Below are 18,878 nucleotides of genomic sequence, written 5' to 3'. Positions count from 1 at the left end.
AAAATCCTACTTTTCTACAAATAATCCCATGTTTTACTTGTGAGAATTTACCAAACTGTTGAAGCTACGTTCTACGCTACTTAAACAATAAGTCCATCTACAGTTACTTTTCCTCACACCAACACACTGCTTAGCCTTAAAAAGAAAGGCTAATGCTACACATGTGATGGCTGGGAAAGAAGTTAATATGATATGTTTTGTCCTGACGCAAAAAGAAACGTAAATACTGTAAAACAAGACATTTTCTCACCCAGGAAACCTCGTTGACAAACACCTGTGGTTGCTCCAAATGGTCTGGCTGCTGACTCACCTCTAGAGGTATAATTTTTATTGTATATTGATGAGAAGGATAAATCTTATCTCAAACTGAGTAAGATGCTGTCCATTCAGAGAAAGTTCTCTGTTTCTCACTATAAAGAAGAAAATTGGTCCAGAGTTGCAGTAAATCAATGCTAAGGTTGTAGAGTGAGATAAGTTAAGTAAATTGCAGTCACAGTGAAAGGTGCCTTTTTTCATGGAAGGACTTTTTTGGGGGTAGTTTCTGTGTAGCTTAATGGGGAACAATAGCTGAAGCAATGCCCACTAGAGATTTGTCAAGGTGCCACACTGAATTTTTGTCACCAGTGTGACAATCTAATATTGAGTAGTTGGGTCTCTCAGGCTCTGAAGACCACCTGGTATTTATAAGATCTGTTTTCTGCACAGGCTGCCAAGCTGCTTGCCGTATGGCTGAGCTTTCACATGCAAGAAGCAAACGTGTCCCCTCAGAAATTAGATCTGGTGCTGGTTTTTGGAAAGCAAATAAAGATTTTCTTATGTCAGTAATATGGTCGATCCTTAATTATTGTTTTCTACTGATCTTTTTTTTTTGTTTGCTATTAAAATTGAAGAAAAAAATCACAATCCAAGTTCATTCACGATTTATCAAGGAGGGTTTTCACTTTTTTACAAATGCAAAGCAGCTAAATATTGTGAACAGACCTGGTAACACTGATTTAAAAATGCAAAGACCAAATGAAAGAAACTTAATTTTTCTCAAATTGAGAGATTTTTATTTTACTTTTTTATTGTGCATAATTCACTTCTTAACCTAAAGTATGTAGGATTGACAGTTTTCCTCACATTTCTGCCAATAAAAGGTCATTGTTTTAACTAGGATGGCTCGACGGTATAAACAACAGACTTTTACAACAGAAGCCCAATCAGCCAAGATGTTGCACAGAAACTTGTAAAGGTTGATTATTACTCTGTGGTATTCTCTCACTTGATGGCTTTTAGATAAAAATAGACTTGGAACACAGCCTGACGCAAATGACTCTTTTCATTCTCTGTGCTCCTCTTTAGTTGTGAGACAGTGAGTGACAGTGGAGTACCACCAGTGCATGGGGATGTGACAGCTGACAAGGACGGCAAATTATCCTGCTGAAGGTGTGGCTTTTATCAGCCGGCACTTTTGAATTAGTGGCTTTAACGATAATTAGTCAAGGCCACACTAACATGTGTATGCTTTACATGTTGTCTTAAAATAGCTGAGCTATGTGATGAATTACCCATGCTGCCGTAATGGTTTCATTTAACTAACTGAAACAATCTGGGACCTCTCCTGCTTTTGCTTCTGTGTTTATGTGTGTTCTTTTTTTTAAGCATCTTTTGTTTTATCAATGATCTCAGGTGAAGGAAGGGGCTAAATTTGAGTCAAATGTAAATCAAGCTTAGTTTACTCAAAAAAACAAAACTCTTAAACTGAAATTTTCCTAGCGGACGTAGCATTCAGAAGACCCTGCTCTCTAACACCTAGTTGTACCCTGTCTGGTTGAAGTAACTGCAGCTAGACACTTGGAGACATTGTTTGTCTCGCCTTCTATTGTGAGATTTTAAGGGGCATCTTGTTCTGGCTTTGCCCAGGACTTTCACATTCTTAGTTGTCAGCCAGTCATTGGACAATCTGCTTGTATGTTTGAGTAATTTGTATGTTTAATATGCCTAATTTCATCCAAAGATGCCAAACAAATCATTCAGAACATGAAACTTGACCTGGTCTGAACAGAGGCTAAAGATAAAAGTTTAAAACCTTCATCGATTTGCAGAAAAGGAAGATGATCCCTCCTTAAAGTTCAGGGTTGGCGCGTGATGACGTAGAATTAATTGGATGACCCAATCGTAGGACAAACCAGAACTACCTAAGAGGATAATTCACATAGCATCCATTCCTGCTCTGTCAAAGCTTGAAAGGTTCATTTTGCATGTGTGTCAGTGCACCATGACGGAGAGGATTTAGAGTCTGTGTGTGTATTTTAGAAAGAAGTCTGACACCAGAGCCTTTCTTCAGTATATTCTTACTCTGTACAATAATCACAAGTAAGACTGATGTCCAGGTTTCATTTAACTGTCGCATTTTTAGTCATTTGTATGTTCTGAACCATTGGTTTGTTTTGATGTTCAGCAATTCTCAATCTAGCCTATTCAAACATTTTCTGGGCTCCACCTGTGATATTGACATGATAGATTTCCTTATTTATATATTTAGTTTTTGTACTCCATAGATATGTTGTATTTGATATTTGGGCTCAGTTAATGTGAGAATTTGTCAACCAAAGCTGAGAGGTTCTAGTTGAATATAACTTATTTATTCTGCTCTTGTTCAACTGCGGTAAAACATTAAGTGGATGTTATCACTTCCACCTCTTCTTCTTCTTGGCAATAAAGAGTTCGTTGAACTGCTGGTGTGAAGTCAGCTTTAATGTCAATCTTTAAAGTTGCTCTTGTTACAATTTCCCTTGACCCACTGACACCAACACCACCGTCGAACTAAAATACAACATAAACTTAAGTGAGACGGTGTCATGAGTACGATAACGACATAAAATGATATAATTACATATAAACATACCTCGCTGGCTGACCCTTCCTTTCGAGGTAGAAATGAGGTTATTAAATAAATTCTTTAACTTAAATGACCCTTTTACAGTCACTTGCTAAAGCTATGCTTTCATATCGCATGCATCTTCTTTTTCTGGTTCCCTAGCAATATGCTGGATTGCACTTCCTACTTTAACCTTTCAAAATAAGAGTCGTAATAACAAAAAATTTGCATAATACAAAATAAAACATGTCAACTAAAATTATGGCAGTAAAAGATGTATAATTATTGAATCATACAGTGCATCAGTTAAAGTGATGAGGATGGGCAGGATTTGTGACAAATATTGCCAGAGAGGGGAGGACTAAAGGAAACAGACAGAGCAGCATTTAAAAAACAGTTGTGTGCAGAGCTCTAGTTCCAATTGAGCAGATGAATTAACGTAACTTGGTATCTTATTCACAAATAATACTAGAACAGACTGACTGGGGTTTTGTCTGCCGTTTGTCTGATGATGCTGCTTGTGACAAAAGAGCCCAATCAAGAAGCAAAGCTCAGTTTGGTTCCCCTTCAAGCCCTGAAACAGTTTACTTCGGAGTGGGATGTCTGTGTTTCCAGAGAGGACGGCTGATATTAAAGAAAAATCAAACAAAACGTAATTGTGGTATGAGAGTTGCCAACTGGATGTCCAAATATGAATAGGAAAGTTCAAACTTTCTGAGCGGCAAATCCCAACAATAGTGGGGCCAGAATTAAACTTTAAATGTGTGCTGAAGAGGTTGCCTCAGCAAGTGAGAGAAAAGGATAAACTGTATCAAAGAAAATACAAATTTTCAGCCTTGAATTGCATCATGCATGATCTTCTTTTGAGCTTCTATTGTATTCAACTTAATTATTTTCCCACCTACTGGTGAAAAAGAGATAATACAGCCTGTTTGATATTAGTTCCAGGGACCAGTTGGATTTTCGTCTCACTCCTCATCAATGTATGTGTTACTAGAAAATGCTTACAATGTGTACGGCTTCGGATTAATGTGGGGTGTGTTGCATCTAGTCTATCCGGTCACATCTTCTATAAAGATAATTTCCCACATTCGGAATGCCACGTCGTACAAAAGGTTACAGCTAATTTAGAGCAGGTTTACTCTTGCATGCATAAAGGGATGATTACTGTTTACACCTCATAAGCCTGTAATGTTAGGAATGTAGAAAAGAACAGATAACAGGGAGGCTGTTTGAATAGAGCAAGTTAATCAACATGACAAAATGAATCACAGCGGTGCTCTTTTATTAAATATTATGTGACTAATCTGTCTCTTTTTCATATTTGTCCTATTATTGCTATTCATAACCTGGGAAGAGTGTTCCTTATTGCTTTCATTTTACTATCTGGAAAATGTTATTCAATGAAAGGGTAATAAAACAAAGTGAACTCCAGGACAATTTGCACAGTACTTGGCGGGGGTCTTGAGTAGACATGGAAGCGGTGGTGTTGTGTTTTATTTCTCTCTACTGGATTTTAACAATGTTAGTGATGTTTCCACCAGCATTAACTCTAACATGTCATTAATCTTAGCAATAAGGGATCTACATAACCTGAGAGTTTTAAGAAACTGAATGAATGAAGATGTAATTTTGTCTTTGCCAGCAGGATCTCTTATACGTGCAGAAGGATTTGTTTTGCCTACCAAACGTCTAAGGCTGGACTTTTAACCGTACAGTTTATTTGCACTCAGTGACCCTCTTAAACCAAGGATTACAGTTGGCTTCCTTTCAGCTCTGGAGAAACAACTATCTCAATTACAAATTTAATATTGGCCTCTCTTATCAAGAACATGATGCTAAGGCATTCTCCTTTATTATAGTCTTAATATTAATTTAACTGTAGGGCTGCTTTTCATTTAGTTTTTTTCATGACTGTTTGTACTCAGCCTCTCTAAGGGTGTCTAATTCTCTTCTTGTTCATTGTCTGAATGTCTTTCACTAGCAGCTATTTTGGTAACTTGTCAACAAAGTTTCATGTGTACAAAATTTGTTATATTTTATGAGCTTGGCTATATAACTTGCAGAACAAAAATCTATAATTTTGGATATGATCTCTGAGAAAGGTAGTTTTCATCAGGACCAGGTGGTCCGAAGAAATAAAGCTGTCTTTCAGACTCAGCGGGCTTGTTAATACATTTAATAAATAGTGCTATAAAAACAATTTAAATTTTACTGAATTGAATAGTTGCCCTTCTTCTTAAAGTATACCTGACTGCTTACACTCTAAGTGGAGTAAAATGTAAGAACACATGGCCTTAGTGGATTTAGACCATTAGACATGAATCTATGTTACTTAGAATGGGTTCAGTGGAAATACTAGTTTATTCTGTGTACTGTTGTAGCTTCATGTCCTCTCTGTTCCTGTGTTTGTGCAGAATTCTCACATAACTTTGACACTTCCCAATATAACACAAAACCTGTACAACAAAACCATGGCGCTATGTATTATTCCAAGCCTTGGTGTGATTCTTCACTCTTACTGGAGCTGAAAACACTGCAAGTCCTGCAGAAGATAGTTCATCTACATTTGCCTTGAATTTTAGAGACTTGTTGGCTCATTAAATTGCTGAGGTTTTTCCTCCACAGGGCTTCACATAATTAAATGTTTTTTGGGGTGATATTAAAATCTTTGATATTGTACTTACTGATTTCCCCCCATTTTTCGTCCTACTTTTTAATTGTCTCTAAAACTGTTTCTCATTAATATCTTCTTTGCTTATTAGTGTTATCTTACTCGGTTCCTTATTAGATTCATGGACCAAATAGATAAATTATAATATCTAATTTAATACTCTTCCAGCAATGAATGTCTCCACACAATTAAATCAAAATAAGGCACCCTATTATTTTCAAACATAGATTATTAAAATTGTTTAAAAATTACCTCAGGAGTCCACTGAGCCAGATATATTTCTGTTTCTCTGCAGAAATGGTTTCAAAAACCTTTTTGAATTTTGTACTTCAATATGCCATTTTTTATTTTTGGTTAGTTTATTTGGAAAGCTCTTATACAGCACTATTTTACGTCACTTGGAAGGATGTGTGAACAGATAGCTCTCTGCAGAAATGAATCTGATTTTGATTACAAAGGCATTTATTTAACACAGGGTACTTTACTACATTTATGAAAGAAGAACTCAAAACCTGAAGGTTTCAATTACATGTTTTTGCCATTCATTATATTGTTGTGAAGCTCGGTTGCAGTGGTGAAGTGCTTGGTAAAATGTTTTATGATCACGTTGCTTTTTTTTGTAAAAACTCCATTATTTATACATACTGGTTCCATTAAAAGCACAGAGTTTTGTACCAGTCCATTATTAGCAAGAATTATATTGAACTATTCAGGTTAAAATAGTTCATCACCTAAACTTTCCTGACTAATTCATTACTCCAATGTGAAGAAGGTTATTTTCATTAATCAAATCAGAATTAAAATTTTAAATAATATACAAATGCTGACAATAGTCAATTATTATCAGTGATGTATGTTTTTCAACATTATTTGAAACCTAGCCTTTACCAGATTTGTCTTTCAAAACTACTTTTATATCATCTACATTTTGAAATCAATATAAGGCTGATGTTTCTTTTAAATATATCCAATATCTGATTAAGCATATAAGATTAGGAAACATTGCTTACTTCAGGGGCAACAGGTGAACCTCTTCTAAAAAGGTCTGAGGGAGAATTAGAATTCATTAAGCTTCAGCTTCCACACCTTGTCTCAACTGGATATCAAAAACTCATTCCCTCTTAAAAATTCAGGTTACATTTTTCATTCACTTCAGTGCCATTTTGAGCTGCACTCACTTCATGTTTGTGAAGTAAAAAAAAGTTTTGTTAGAAGATCTCAAAAAAAGGGAGCATTTGAAAGTGTTCCTGCGCTGCTCTGATATAGGTATAAGATGGCTGCTAGTCATTATTTCCTCAAAATCTCAGCTTGCCAAGAGCACATTACTATAGTAAAAAACAACTTTCCACAAAACCTTGTTTACAAGAAATAAGTTGTACAAAAAAAATGTATTATGCATATTTTCAGCTCTGTTGCCTCCGTCTCTTGACTTTTTTTTACCTCTGTGAAAATTTTGCAGTATTTGTGTTTAAACAGATCAATGGGACTCCTTCAAAGGAGATGCATCTACTGTTGTAGTAGTGCTGATAAAACAGAAGCAGCTATTAAACACTTTCATATCTGCAATTACATAACCTCATAGCAAATATTCCACTTGTATTGATTTCCTCTCTGTCTTGCTGGTGAACTGTGCTGTACATATTTAATGTGCGGACAGTGGCTCCAGCCTTCCTGTTTTCTCTCTGCCATTTCATTTCACCTTTGCACCACTACATTTACTGTCCCCAGCTAATGCTTGTTTCGCACTGCCTTTTGCACCTAAAGGTTAATCATCACTGGCACTTTGCTTCTGAAGGATACTCCACTGTAAATTACATGACAAGCTGTCTCCAGAGAAACCAGATGTCCTGCTCTGTGTCGCAACATGTTGCCTTTACTGATAGCAACAGTGGGGTTGATGTTGGAAAAAACAGGGAGACGAGCAGGTCAATGTTATCTGCTAAAGCACATTGCAGCAAGCTTTGTGCTGCTGTCCTTTTCATCAAGGCATTGACTTTTCCCTGTAACACTATGATGAACAATCTGAGTAGAACTGCTGCAGGACAGATGTTGTCATTTTACTTCAGCACAAATATATTCAGCTTCTTAGTCCTATGAAACTTCTGCATTAACCTTGATTTGTGGCTGATGTTCAAAGGTTTTGTTACTATTTTCTTTATGTAGTTAGTTTTCCTACCGACCGATCATACAATAATAACACATGGACTATCCTCACACACACACACACATCACGGACTGTTTTCTTCACACACACATACAACCTGTAAATTTTATCTGCCATTATTTATCTATAATCCATTCCCTAACATTCTTGTATATTCTGTATAATCTGTGCATATACTGTAGCTCCCGTATTTATATTTATACACAATATCTATATCTCTTGCTATAACCCCTTACAGTCCATACATACATAGTCTTGTACATCTGTAAATAAATATTTATATCTCGTAGAGCACTTCTGGATAGATGCAAACTACATCTCGTTGCTTGTACTTGTGACAGTGCAATGACATTAAAGTTGAATTCTATTCTATTCTATTCTATTGGTTGAGAAAAATGAGAGTATGCTTAGCCCAAACAATCCAACAACAGCACAAAGAAAATATTCACAAACATGAGACTCCAAATCCCTGAGAGAACAAAGTAATATGAGTTTGAGCTGCTGACTGGTCAAAAATATTGACCATATTGTCTAATCTAAAGTAGACTCTGGCCTATATGGTAATCTTGAATAAAATTACCCTGGTCTTATGTTGTCTTGGTGTTTACATTGTACAAAATTATGTAACTATGTATTTCCTTCCAAACAGAGACCCACTGCTGCTTAAGCGCACATACAGTGACAACAATTCTATCCATAACATAAATAATTTAAATTTAATAAATAGGTTTAAAGGGGAGGTATTATGTAGTTTACTTCACAGTTACACACTGTTGATCTCATCACAATAAAAATGCCTCAATGTTTCTGTTTAAGTGACAAAATCTGGAGTACTTTCAGCTCTGTTTTACTGCAATCACTTTCTATACTCTCTTTAAATGAACATTTTCAGAACTTTCTTACTGTACTTTTTTTACAAACTAATAAATTGACCTGGTCAGGCCTCATTTTAACAAAGAATTATATGAATTAAATTTATTTTAGAAATACCTTATTAATCCCAGAAGGAATTTAAAGGTTATAACTCACATTATGAATTTGTTTTACAAAGTTGTAGATGCTGTGGGGGGGGAAAGGATCCTCCTGTAGCAGACAGGTATACAGCGAAGCCTTTGAGAACAATCTGGTGTTGTGTAATAGTCTCATAAAGAGGATATGGTCTGTAATTTCTTATTTTATGAAGAATCGTCCTTTTCACAAGAAGCTCTCAATGTTCCCCACTAGCCAGCCGTCTTTATTAGCTTGCTTAGCCTTTTGAAGTTTCTGGCTCTGGTGCTGCTAGCCCAACAGACGATGGCACGGGAGACTACACTCCACAAGATCTGCAGTATTTTGCTGCAGACACTGACAGTCTGCTTCTTACTTTAATGTAGACATTATTATTATTATTTGTCGCAGTTTGGAGTGGACCTGTCCTGTTTGGACAAACACAGGACAGACTGAATAATGGCAGTGTACTGTAGAAGACGACCAGCAGTATCTGTGAAATGTTGCTTCTTGATTTGCCACAGGATGAACAGTCTCTGCTGGGCATTCTTCCAAGCTTTGTCCCTGTGTGAGGACCAGCTCTGGTCCTGAGAGAGGGGTTTCTAGAAGCTGAAAGTGATCCACAGTGAATAGGATGAGCTGAAATCATGAGCTGTAATCCATGTTCAGGTTTTCGTCCCATCTATTGTTTTAGCATAAAAAGGGTAAAGAGATGAAAATGACAAATTTTTATGTGCAGAGAGACAATTGTCGGCGTGAGCCCACAAATAACTCAGTGGTATCAGTCACCCCGTGGCACTCCATGCCTGATTGCCCATGCCGCTTCACCGAGGGTTGCTTTGGTTCACAACACATAATTGCCAACCCCCTCGTAGGCGCCACCTCTGTAAGTATGACAATCTCATTTATTTTGCGTTAGGGAAAAAAACAGACTGAATGCTTACTGCTGCTTTGCATGCCTGAGCAAACCCCCTACAGGTGCCACCTAATTATACCAAACTTTGAGCTTAAGCTGATGTGTAAACAACAAGACGACCTCATCTCTGCTCGTCCGGCACACCGACTTCACTTTGATTGATGATGTTTTTAATGAAAGCTACTTTATTTTTGCTGGAATAATTTTTTCACTGAGTGTTGCTCTAAGCTATAGGACAGATAAAACTTGCTGAATTATGGAAATTGAGTTGTTTGGTGGTACTTAGTATCTACATTTAGTTTCTGTGTGGAACAAAATAATACTGGAAGTTAAACACCACAGTTTATTATAGCTGTAAATAAAGGTAGGTATAAAGCTAATGCTGCTCAATTTAGGTTTTATCTCAATTTTCTGCTGTTTTCCTCAAACTTGCTTTCAAAATCGTACAGAAGAAACAATGTTTGCAAGAAAATGGTGATTAACAGTAGTTCCCAGTATTTATTGCATTTAGTGTACCTTCTGTTCACAGGAGCAATTTGTTCAGAAGAATGTGGTTTCAAATTGGTTTCTACCTGCCATGAAAAGCAGAATAGTAAAATATCTTGGTTTTATGAGTGAAGCTGCTGCTGTGTGTCTAAGATAAAGGACTTGCCCAGCAAATGGGAACATGTTGAATTTCAGTGTGGTTTGATTGCAGGAAAAGTTCAAGTTTTCATCAGTCTAATCATTCTTACGTGAAGAGTTTTAAATTGTCATACTTAAATATCACAATGACTGATTATTTAACATAAAATCTAACCTTAGGACTTTTTGTGTGACTTTTTAATAAGCTTTTCAAAACAACCTGGCTCGATGTGATTGCAGCCCTCCTCCCCTTTGATAAATGATGAACTATTTGTTGTAAGCAAATTTGTAGATGGCAAAAGTGCCATCTATGAGAGTTCTGAGGTGAAGACCTCTGCTGACCCAAAAGAACACAAAGGCAGATGACTTTTATAAAACTAACAGCATTTCAAAAAATGAAACTCGTAGTGTTGGATTTTATAATCAGATGTATTTGCATAGCGAAAAATACTTAAATCAAATTTTTCTTACTGCTTTTCCATCCAGTGTAGGAGTCCTAATACTTGTACCTGCAACAACTAGCAGGGAAAAAGTCTTTTAAAGTAGTTTTAAGCCCCAGTGTTAGATAGACTGCACCCAGAAAAAGTTACAGTTCAGGTGTTTTCTGCACTGTCCGGTGCATTTCTTTACGTTTTTGTTTTACTTTACCTCTTCAATGTGAAAAATATTTGATCGAAGAAAAGCAGAATCCAACCTATCTTGCGTTCCTTTGTGTGATGTGGTTTGGAGCGTAGACCAGGTCTGGGCCGCTGAATGTAAATAAAATGTGTTTGTTAGCTTTTCCATCCATGCATCGTTTATCACAGGGCAATTGAATAAGCGGTGAGTTACGATTCCTTTCAGGGAGGCAACATAATATTCTGCAGTGATGATTGCAGTTAAGCTGGGAGGTTTTTTTTGCATTTTACAACAGGGTTGTGTGACTGAAGCAAGGATGGGAAAGCAGAGCAGTCAAAATAATCAAATAGAGTGCAGACATATTGTTGTTCCAGCCATAAAGTGCTACTTATTTTACTCAGAAAACATTAAAAAAAAGTTTGAAAGTATGTTTTAGATACTTTTAGAAATGGTGCATTGCAGTACATTGAAATATGAATAAAAAGTTCAAATTTCAAGTTGCTGTTAACTTTGATTATGTTTTTGTAACATGTAATTCTTTGTTTTTGGTCTGCCGAGGTAATATAATTATATTGTCTCTGGTTCCAGAGAGGTTTAATACAGTTGGAGCCCACATGCTGTGGCTCTCGCAGCTCTGCAGTCTGTTCCTTGTGAGTGGGGTTTACTTCACAGTCATATCCACGCCGAAGTTCTCCCTGTTGCTTCTTCAAGTGTTTTTACCAAGATTTTTTTTTCCTTCTACTAAATTTTCCTCTAATATGCTTTTGCACTGTGAGCTTCTTTAGCAATGGCCTGTCTTTTGTCTATTCCTCCTTGTGAAGAAAACAAGAAGTAATAGAACGGCCATTGACCAGACTCTGTCATCGACTGTCTGCTGAGTCAGACATCTTCCTTCTGATGTTGACTGATGTTGGGTCATAACATTTCTGTTTTAAATATTCCTTTTTATTGCCCTCGTCTAATATTCAAATTGCTGACAACCTGCATTTTGGGTTTTGTATAGAATTAAGTCATCAACATCAGAACTAACAGGAAGACACACTTGAAGCGTGTCACTTTATGACTGTAATGCCATGTTGGACGTTTTTGCCTTTTTAACAGAATCTTTAAATTACATTACTTTTCTGTAATATTCTCATTTATTAATATGCACTTGTAGAGAAATCACTGTGGATTAGGAGAAAACAGACTCTCTGGAGAAGGCCAGCAGATGGTAGTATTTTCTCTCCTTTGTTGCCAAATACTAACCACATAAATCAGCCACTTTCTCTCATTGAGCCACTTTCTGTATCTGGTTTTCCTTTTCTCTCTGCTTCATGCAGGTGGACTTAAGGTTAAGTCAGCTGTTTTAATGAAACCTGTTTCAGCAGACACTTTCTGACTCACCTCGGACATTTTTTTCCCCCAAATATACACTTTTTAAAAAATATTTTATTATTAAATGTGTTTGTTTGCTCTCACTTTGAGCTTCCTTTTTAGATGAGCTGACAAAAACATTGTGTTATCAACTGTTGTAAGTGAGTTGTGCATGATTGATTAACATGCACGCTTTTCAGAATGGTCTGTTTGTTCAAATGCAATTATCGTGCTCACTTTCATCTTTTTGTTCCCTGTTTTCTGCTTCCTCAGTCCTTTCTGCAACCACAGAAGCGCACCATTTACTTGATTTATTAATATGGCTAAACAGCACAGTAGTCAACGATGGTATTATAATCTTGTGACACTTTCTGGGCTCCCTTTCATATTTCAGGAGCTGCAGTTGAAGTTAATTTAAGCACTTCCATAGAGAAGTTCTTGCAGAGCGCCTCTTGCCGCTGCCCTCCCTTCACCGCTCCCTCGCTCAAATCCACTCCCTCTCATCTTCCCTCCCCTTTACATCGCAGAGAGGCAGGGTGTTTGCGTGGAGGAGCAGCAGAAAGTCATAAACTGTCAGGAAGGAGCCAGATTTTCCTCTGTCCTGCTTTTACACAGCTGCCACTTCTCTCATTTGAGGGGGAAGACGTGGACTTTTAAGGTCATCTATTCTAAGTTTTAACCGACTTCTTTGTGAGTTTATGATTCTTCTTGTCTGGCTCTTAACCGGAAGGGAGTGGGCTCGGCTTAACCTGACCCCAGACTGGATTTAGGGAGCAGAGGGGTAGAGGGAGGGTGCTGGGACTCGCCCGGCCGGTGCTCGCAGGCTGGGGCAGCGCTGGAGTGGGTGCAGGGGAACTGGAGTGCAGGACCGGGTGGGAGTTCTGGTCCTGGTCCTCGTCCTGGTCCTGGCGACGGCTCGGAAGGGGAAGAGGCCGGCTCGGGCTCCGGGTTTGGGTCGGGGTATGGTGGCCCAGAGTGGGCGGAGGGTGGAGCGATGCTGAGTGCCATCTGGGAGACAGAAGGACTGCAGACGGTGGGCATTGTGGTGCTAGTGTTCGCCTCCATCAAGCTCCTGCACATCCTGGGGCTCATCAGCTTCTCAGAGGGTAAGACTCAGAGGATGAGGGCGAGAACAAGGGACTTAAGGAGAAAGATAGAAATGAATGTAAACACTGCCACCCTGGATTCTTGTGTGTTTCTTTAAGTTATAGGGTTTATTTGTTTTTTTTTAAATCCTCAAAAATATGCCAGATTTATAAGAAGTAAATCATCTTTTATTTTAATATTAAAACAGAAAATGTGTCAGAAATCCTGCTTTCTTTGAGCTGCCTTGAGGTGAGAAGTTATCCTGCAGATCCAAACTCTTGAGAATATCCTAATTTTTAGCCTTTTTTTAAAAACACTTTGCAAACTTTTCAAAGCCAGCTTCCTTGAGAACTTCTCAATAAACATGTTTTAGATTTGTCTACTTAGAATGATACATCAAATGCTGCAGCAGCTCTATTCTGAAAGCGGATAAGTAAACAGAAAAATGTGAAGCAGGAAAAGGACCAAGCTTTTGTGACCCGAGCTGAGAGACGTGTTTTTATGGAGCTATTTCAAAAGGAAAGACATTTCATTGAAACTCTTTTTATATGCTTCATTAAACAGATACAAGTTGCTTTCCCAACATATAGACTTCTGCAGGGAGCTAACGCTTGACATGAAGCCTCCCTCCCTGCTTCTGTTTCGCCTGTCGACGCGATCCTTTTTTCACACACGTCCCAAAGTCTCATTACTTTCAGAAAGTCCCTGAAATCATGGAGCTTGGCAAGCAGACGGTTGAGGAATTGATGTCTGCATGCGTTTCCAATCATGTCATCTGGAGAAAGAAAAACCGGCTGTGGAATAGAAAGGGAGAGAGTGAAGGATGAGGAATGGGATTTAAAACGAGGCTGAAATGATTTTTCACTGTGAGGTGAATAGTTTTGAGTGTGACATCACAGATCTGTTTGATAACAATGGTCTTAAGGTGATTTAATAGTAAGTGTGATAAAAATCAAGCCAGCAGTGCTTAAAAATATAATCTTACTACTATGTTTCTGAGACTGGAAGTATTTCAGTGGCATGAAAATGGGACTTTGATTATATATATTTCTTCAAATGGTTCTTTTATGCATATTTAAAATGGTATTTTTATTTTATTGTAGGTAATTTTCTGTTTAAAGAATTTACAAAAAATTATTTCTGGTCATTTTGTCTTATTTTTTTAATCACTCAATTAAAAGATAAAAGACTTTACCATTTTGTTCAAACTTATCTACTCTTTAAAGGAAATTTAAGTTTCAGCATTTCTTATGTTAACAATACCCAGATTATATTAGTTTGATAGAAACTGTAGTGTCGGCTATTTTGTAAAAACAATATCTTAACACAGTATCTCTCTCCATTAAATGCTCATATTAAAATTAAAATAACACATCATCTACATTTTTACAGCTCATACATCTTTAGTAAAAAGATTAATTTATTTTAAGGCTGCTTACTTATCTCTATCAGTAGATGTGTCAGTAACTATGACAGCTAAACATCACATATGATGGACATTTTGATTTTCTTAATATTATGGCTACGTTTTTGTGCATGGGATATAGATTGTAGATGATATGAATGAAGTTGCAATGACTAAGCTTCTGGCGAACATATTTTAATTATCAAGTCCTGATCTGATTTTAAATATTGAGGTATATTCAGTTTGTCAAATTGTTGACTACATCCTCATGTTCATGTTGTTGAATTTCTCTAATAGGTTTTATATTTTATGTAATGACAGGATTGACCTGCCAACATGGATGTTAAACATATTAAAATAGAAAATGTTATTTCACCGTAACGCATTTATTGCCACCAGTAACAAATGCATCTCTGTCATTTCTTGACTTAGAGTTTGCAGACATTTTAACTTTGTTGATCATTTATACATGCTCAGTTTTTCTTTACAGCACTACACACCTGAAGATTCTTGATTTTGCTTTTATGGTCTCCTTTAAGTGTTTGAAGCATAGCCAGTATTTTGCAGTCAGTGTTTCACATTTCTAGAGAAATTTTTTTTAGCACACTGAAAACTGACTTTTTAAACACTGACTTTTGAGTCAACACCGATTGTTTTCTGAGCCTGAACTCCCTGTTAAAATTGCAACACAGCATCTTAGTGGAATTTAAGCTTGAACTTTGACTAGGACATGGAACAACCTCTTGGGGTTGTTCCATGTTGGACTTGTTGGTCTGATCTGGAGCTTCATAACTAAAATACTTCTGACCAGAAGGTCAAGAAGACATTGTGCTGCAGGATTTTCTGGTGAAGAGCAGAATTCATACTTTCATCAGTTACAACTGCGGTTAGTTTTAAGCACAATTATTTATGTTCTTCACTTATCCATAAATCCAAGATTTGTGGCAACATTGCCTCGTGTCGTACCTCAGAGTTTTTATAACTTTTTGTTGTTTTTATTCAATCCCCTATGGACACAGTTACATTGAAAATGCATGCTCTGCTTGGCATTCACACCGAGCGATGTGTGCACAGCTGGACGCTGCCCAGTCCGATCACGTCTCTCCACTCTCGGCCACCTGAGCAGCTCCATGGGGGCCTCTGGGGGGAAGAAGATAGTACTTGAAAAGACTCAGCGGAGTAAATGTTTTAGGGGGCTTCACAGCTGGGCTTCAGATTTGAAATGGTAACAGCACAGAGGCAGCAAGCTGAAAAGCATGTCCCCCATGTGTTTTACATTGCTCAGATTACTGTATAGCGTCAGTTGGCTGCTAAATGAAACTGTACGCTTTGTAAAAATTGAGTCAGAGCAGATAAGCACATTGAAATTCCAGCAGGGATTTTCCTCTGTTCCTCTGCTGCAAAGACTGGAAAGGAAGTTTATCATCAGCCTCTCCCTTTCACTGACATGCTTTTATTTTCTCAGAACCTTAACAAGGTCGTTGCATCAGACTCTGCACTCACCAAAGCGTTCAACTGTAAATACAGGCAGCAAAAGAGTTTATGCTCCTGCTGCCTGCCTTACGAATGGTGTTAAAAAGTAATTGTAGCTTGGTTTTCCTTAACCTGGTGTGGAAAATGATACATGAATGTTTTTTGTTTGTTTTGGTTTTTTTGCTGTTTCAAATTTACTTAATTTTTCTAACATGTTTAGAGACAGTCTATCCCGTTTGTGTTTGAGAGGGTGAGACGTGGAGATCGACGAGGCAACCAACCCCGGTAGATTGCCATTTTATCTGTGTGCTGGTATTAGCATGAACACATGTTCAGAGGTAGATAGTAACACAATGTACCTCTGGGAGTAGTTTTACTGCGTTGTACCTTTCACTTTACTTGAGTGAAATTTCTGGATACTGTATCCAGTGCAAGTAGTTTCACTGAGTAAAGAGCAAACATGTTTTAACCTAATATTCGCACCAAAGTGAGATCTCTTGCTTATCCATGAGCTTTGTTCTTCTGTTTTCTTCTATCTGAGTCTTTTGTGCCACTTTGTGACACAATAAACACCATATACATTGTCACAAGGAGTACTATAACCTACATATACCTGCATTCATACTACAAATCTACTGTAAATATCAGAATGGATGGCTACTTTTTATGTTTACTCAAGTCAGAGAAGAAGGAAATGAAAATAACCCGAAGAAAAAAATAAAAGACAAACTGTCAACACAGTTTTTGAATCCATGTTATCTTTGCCGTTTGGGTACAGATGATGAAAACTGTCATTCAGGACTTGCAACAGAGTTTCTATGACCAGAAATTTTAATCCGTTTACCATTTACTTTTTCAGCGTTCAGTCTGGTTTGAAAGCCTAAAGACTAACTTTTTAACGCAACGAGACTGAGTGGTCTTTTTTGCTGCTGTTTGCTGGTATTTACCGTGATCAAGCAGGTCTGTTGTGTATGTCACAGATGATCAGATCTTCCTGGTAGTACGCCCTGCAGTCGCTCTTCGTTTTGTCTCAAACACAGTAACCCACTGTGATCGTCACGCTGTTCATGTTCAGTTTAATATTGTTAAAAGTAAGCAGTGTGTGATAGATTTAAGAACCACCACAATAAAACATCAGAGCCATGTTTTTTCATTTTGTTAAGTGCAGTTGCTGCATTTTTATGCGATTGTTTCGAGTCGAGCTTTAATCATTGTAGTTGAGTAAGCCGAGTTTGCTTTTAATATTTCAGCTGTTTGTATTCACCATGCATCCATCAAACCTAACTGAGGATGTTTAGCTTGGCAACACATCTTGCTTAATAAAAGACTTAAAAACAGGTAATTGAGTTTAAGATGGAGTTAGTTTTTTTAGTTGTTGTTGCAAGCAGCTCTCTTACAGCCTGCAAATGTTCACCCACGAGCCAATCCGTTTAAGGATTTTTCGACAAGCTCAATTACCCTTAGGCTATTTTCCATGATGCCTATTTAGAGGAGCGATTTGACCTTTGTCTGAGCGTCCTGGCGGCAGGTCCCTCTGGAGTCTTTAGACACATGAAGGACATAGAAAGAAAAAAGCAAATTGAAAGGAAGAGACCTGTCAGTTTAGGTCAGGAAAGAGAAGATGAACATCATCATTCAAGCAGTCAGTTTTGATTAAAACATCGCGTATAATATATTCCGATAGGGGAGGAATTTGAGATGCATCAGAGCCAATTATCTAATGTGGAAGATTGCAGAATCCCGAGCTTGTCTTTAAAGATTTAGTTCTCGACCTAGTGACTACATAAGAAATATTTGAATTTCTACGAATAAGTTGCTTCAGCAAGTGGGCTTGTGACAATGGGTTCTTCATATAGTGCATGGTCCCTATGAATACATGTTTTGTTTTTTTCTATACGCAATTGCATTTAAAGCACAATCTGGAGATATTTAACATGAGATTGGTTTTGGAGTTTAAGTTGAGCTTAATTCATACCTCATGCAGCAGGTGTAGATGAAGAAGATGTTTGTGGTCTTAAAGGTGTTGCTGAAAGAGAAACCAGTCAAACCTTTCACCACCTTAGAATGGATTTGTTGTTTAGCTTCTATCAAGTCTCCACAACCAGGATCATCATTTAAGACGCCCATTGTGTTAATTACGTGGCGATATGAGTAACCTTGTTGCCACATAAATCAAGCAAGAATATTCTCCATATTAAACCGAGGACATGGGTTCTCATGCATAATGCAGTAATCATTGGCCTACCTTACTGCTGATTATGATCTGTGTTTTTGTCTAGATGGACCGATATGTTACAGCCCACGCTGTTTTTCTGTAACAACGTGAACTAAGAAATGTCATGAAATCTAACGTGAAAAAAGTGGATGTATATTAACTTATTAATCTGGTGTAATTAAAGTTTTATCAGCAAATCAAAATGCTAATTTTCTACTTTGGGCAACTTCTACTTCTCTGTAAAGAAGAGATAACCATAAAAAAGAGGAACATTGCAGTAGTATTGGCTGGTGTTACAGAGCATAAATCAGGCTGTCATCTCGCACCTTTTCTTCACAACAGTAGTGACAATTTAAAAGCCTCACTGTCAAACATGTAATAGAGGCCAATTCACCATCAAGGCATTTTAGTTTTGCTTTTGGAGATTTTTGACTTAAGATTTTCCACATGGAAGCTGCGTTGTGCCACTCTGAATGTAATTTGTGTCTTTTGGTAGA

At 37.5% G+C, this 18,878-nt stretch overlaps 1 protein-coding gene across 8 annotated transcripts in view; it reads left to right on the top strand.

Annotated features, from left to right (window-relative positions):
- kcnip4a (potassium voltage-gated channel interacting protein 4a) overlaps positions 1-18,878 on the top strand; it is a 147,045-nt gene that overhangs the window by 101,807 nt on the left and 26,360 nt on the right. The window contains exon 1 of one of the 8 annotated variants that reach the window (XM_032583034.1): positions 12,726-13,308. The exons of the other annotated variants lie outside the window; for them this stretch is intronic. Within the exon in view, the coding sequence (XP_032438925.1) occupies positions 13,197-13,308 (112 nt within the window). The 5' untranslated portion in view covers positions 12,726-13,196. Of the gene's footprint in view, positions 1-12,725; positions 13,309-18,878 lie in introns of those variants that run through there. 8 annotated transcript variants of the gene reach the window in all.

The sequence above is a fragment of the Xiphophorus hellerii genome, chromosome 14 (genome assembly GCF_003331165.1).
Source record: "Xiphophorus hellerii strain 12219 chromosome 14, Xiphophorus_hellerii-4.1, whole genome shotgun sequence".
NCBI lineage: Eukaryota > Metazoa > Chordata > Actinopteri > Cyprinodontiformes > Poeciliidae > Xiphophorus > Xiphophorus hellerii.
The sequence above is the reverse complement of the archived record's forward strand: the minus strand, read 5'-3'. Positions and strand labels throughout refer to the sequence as shown.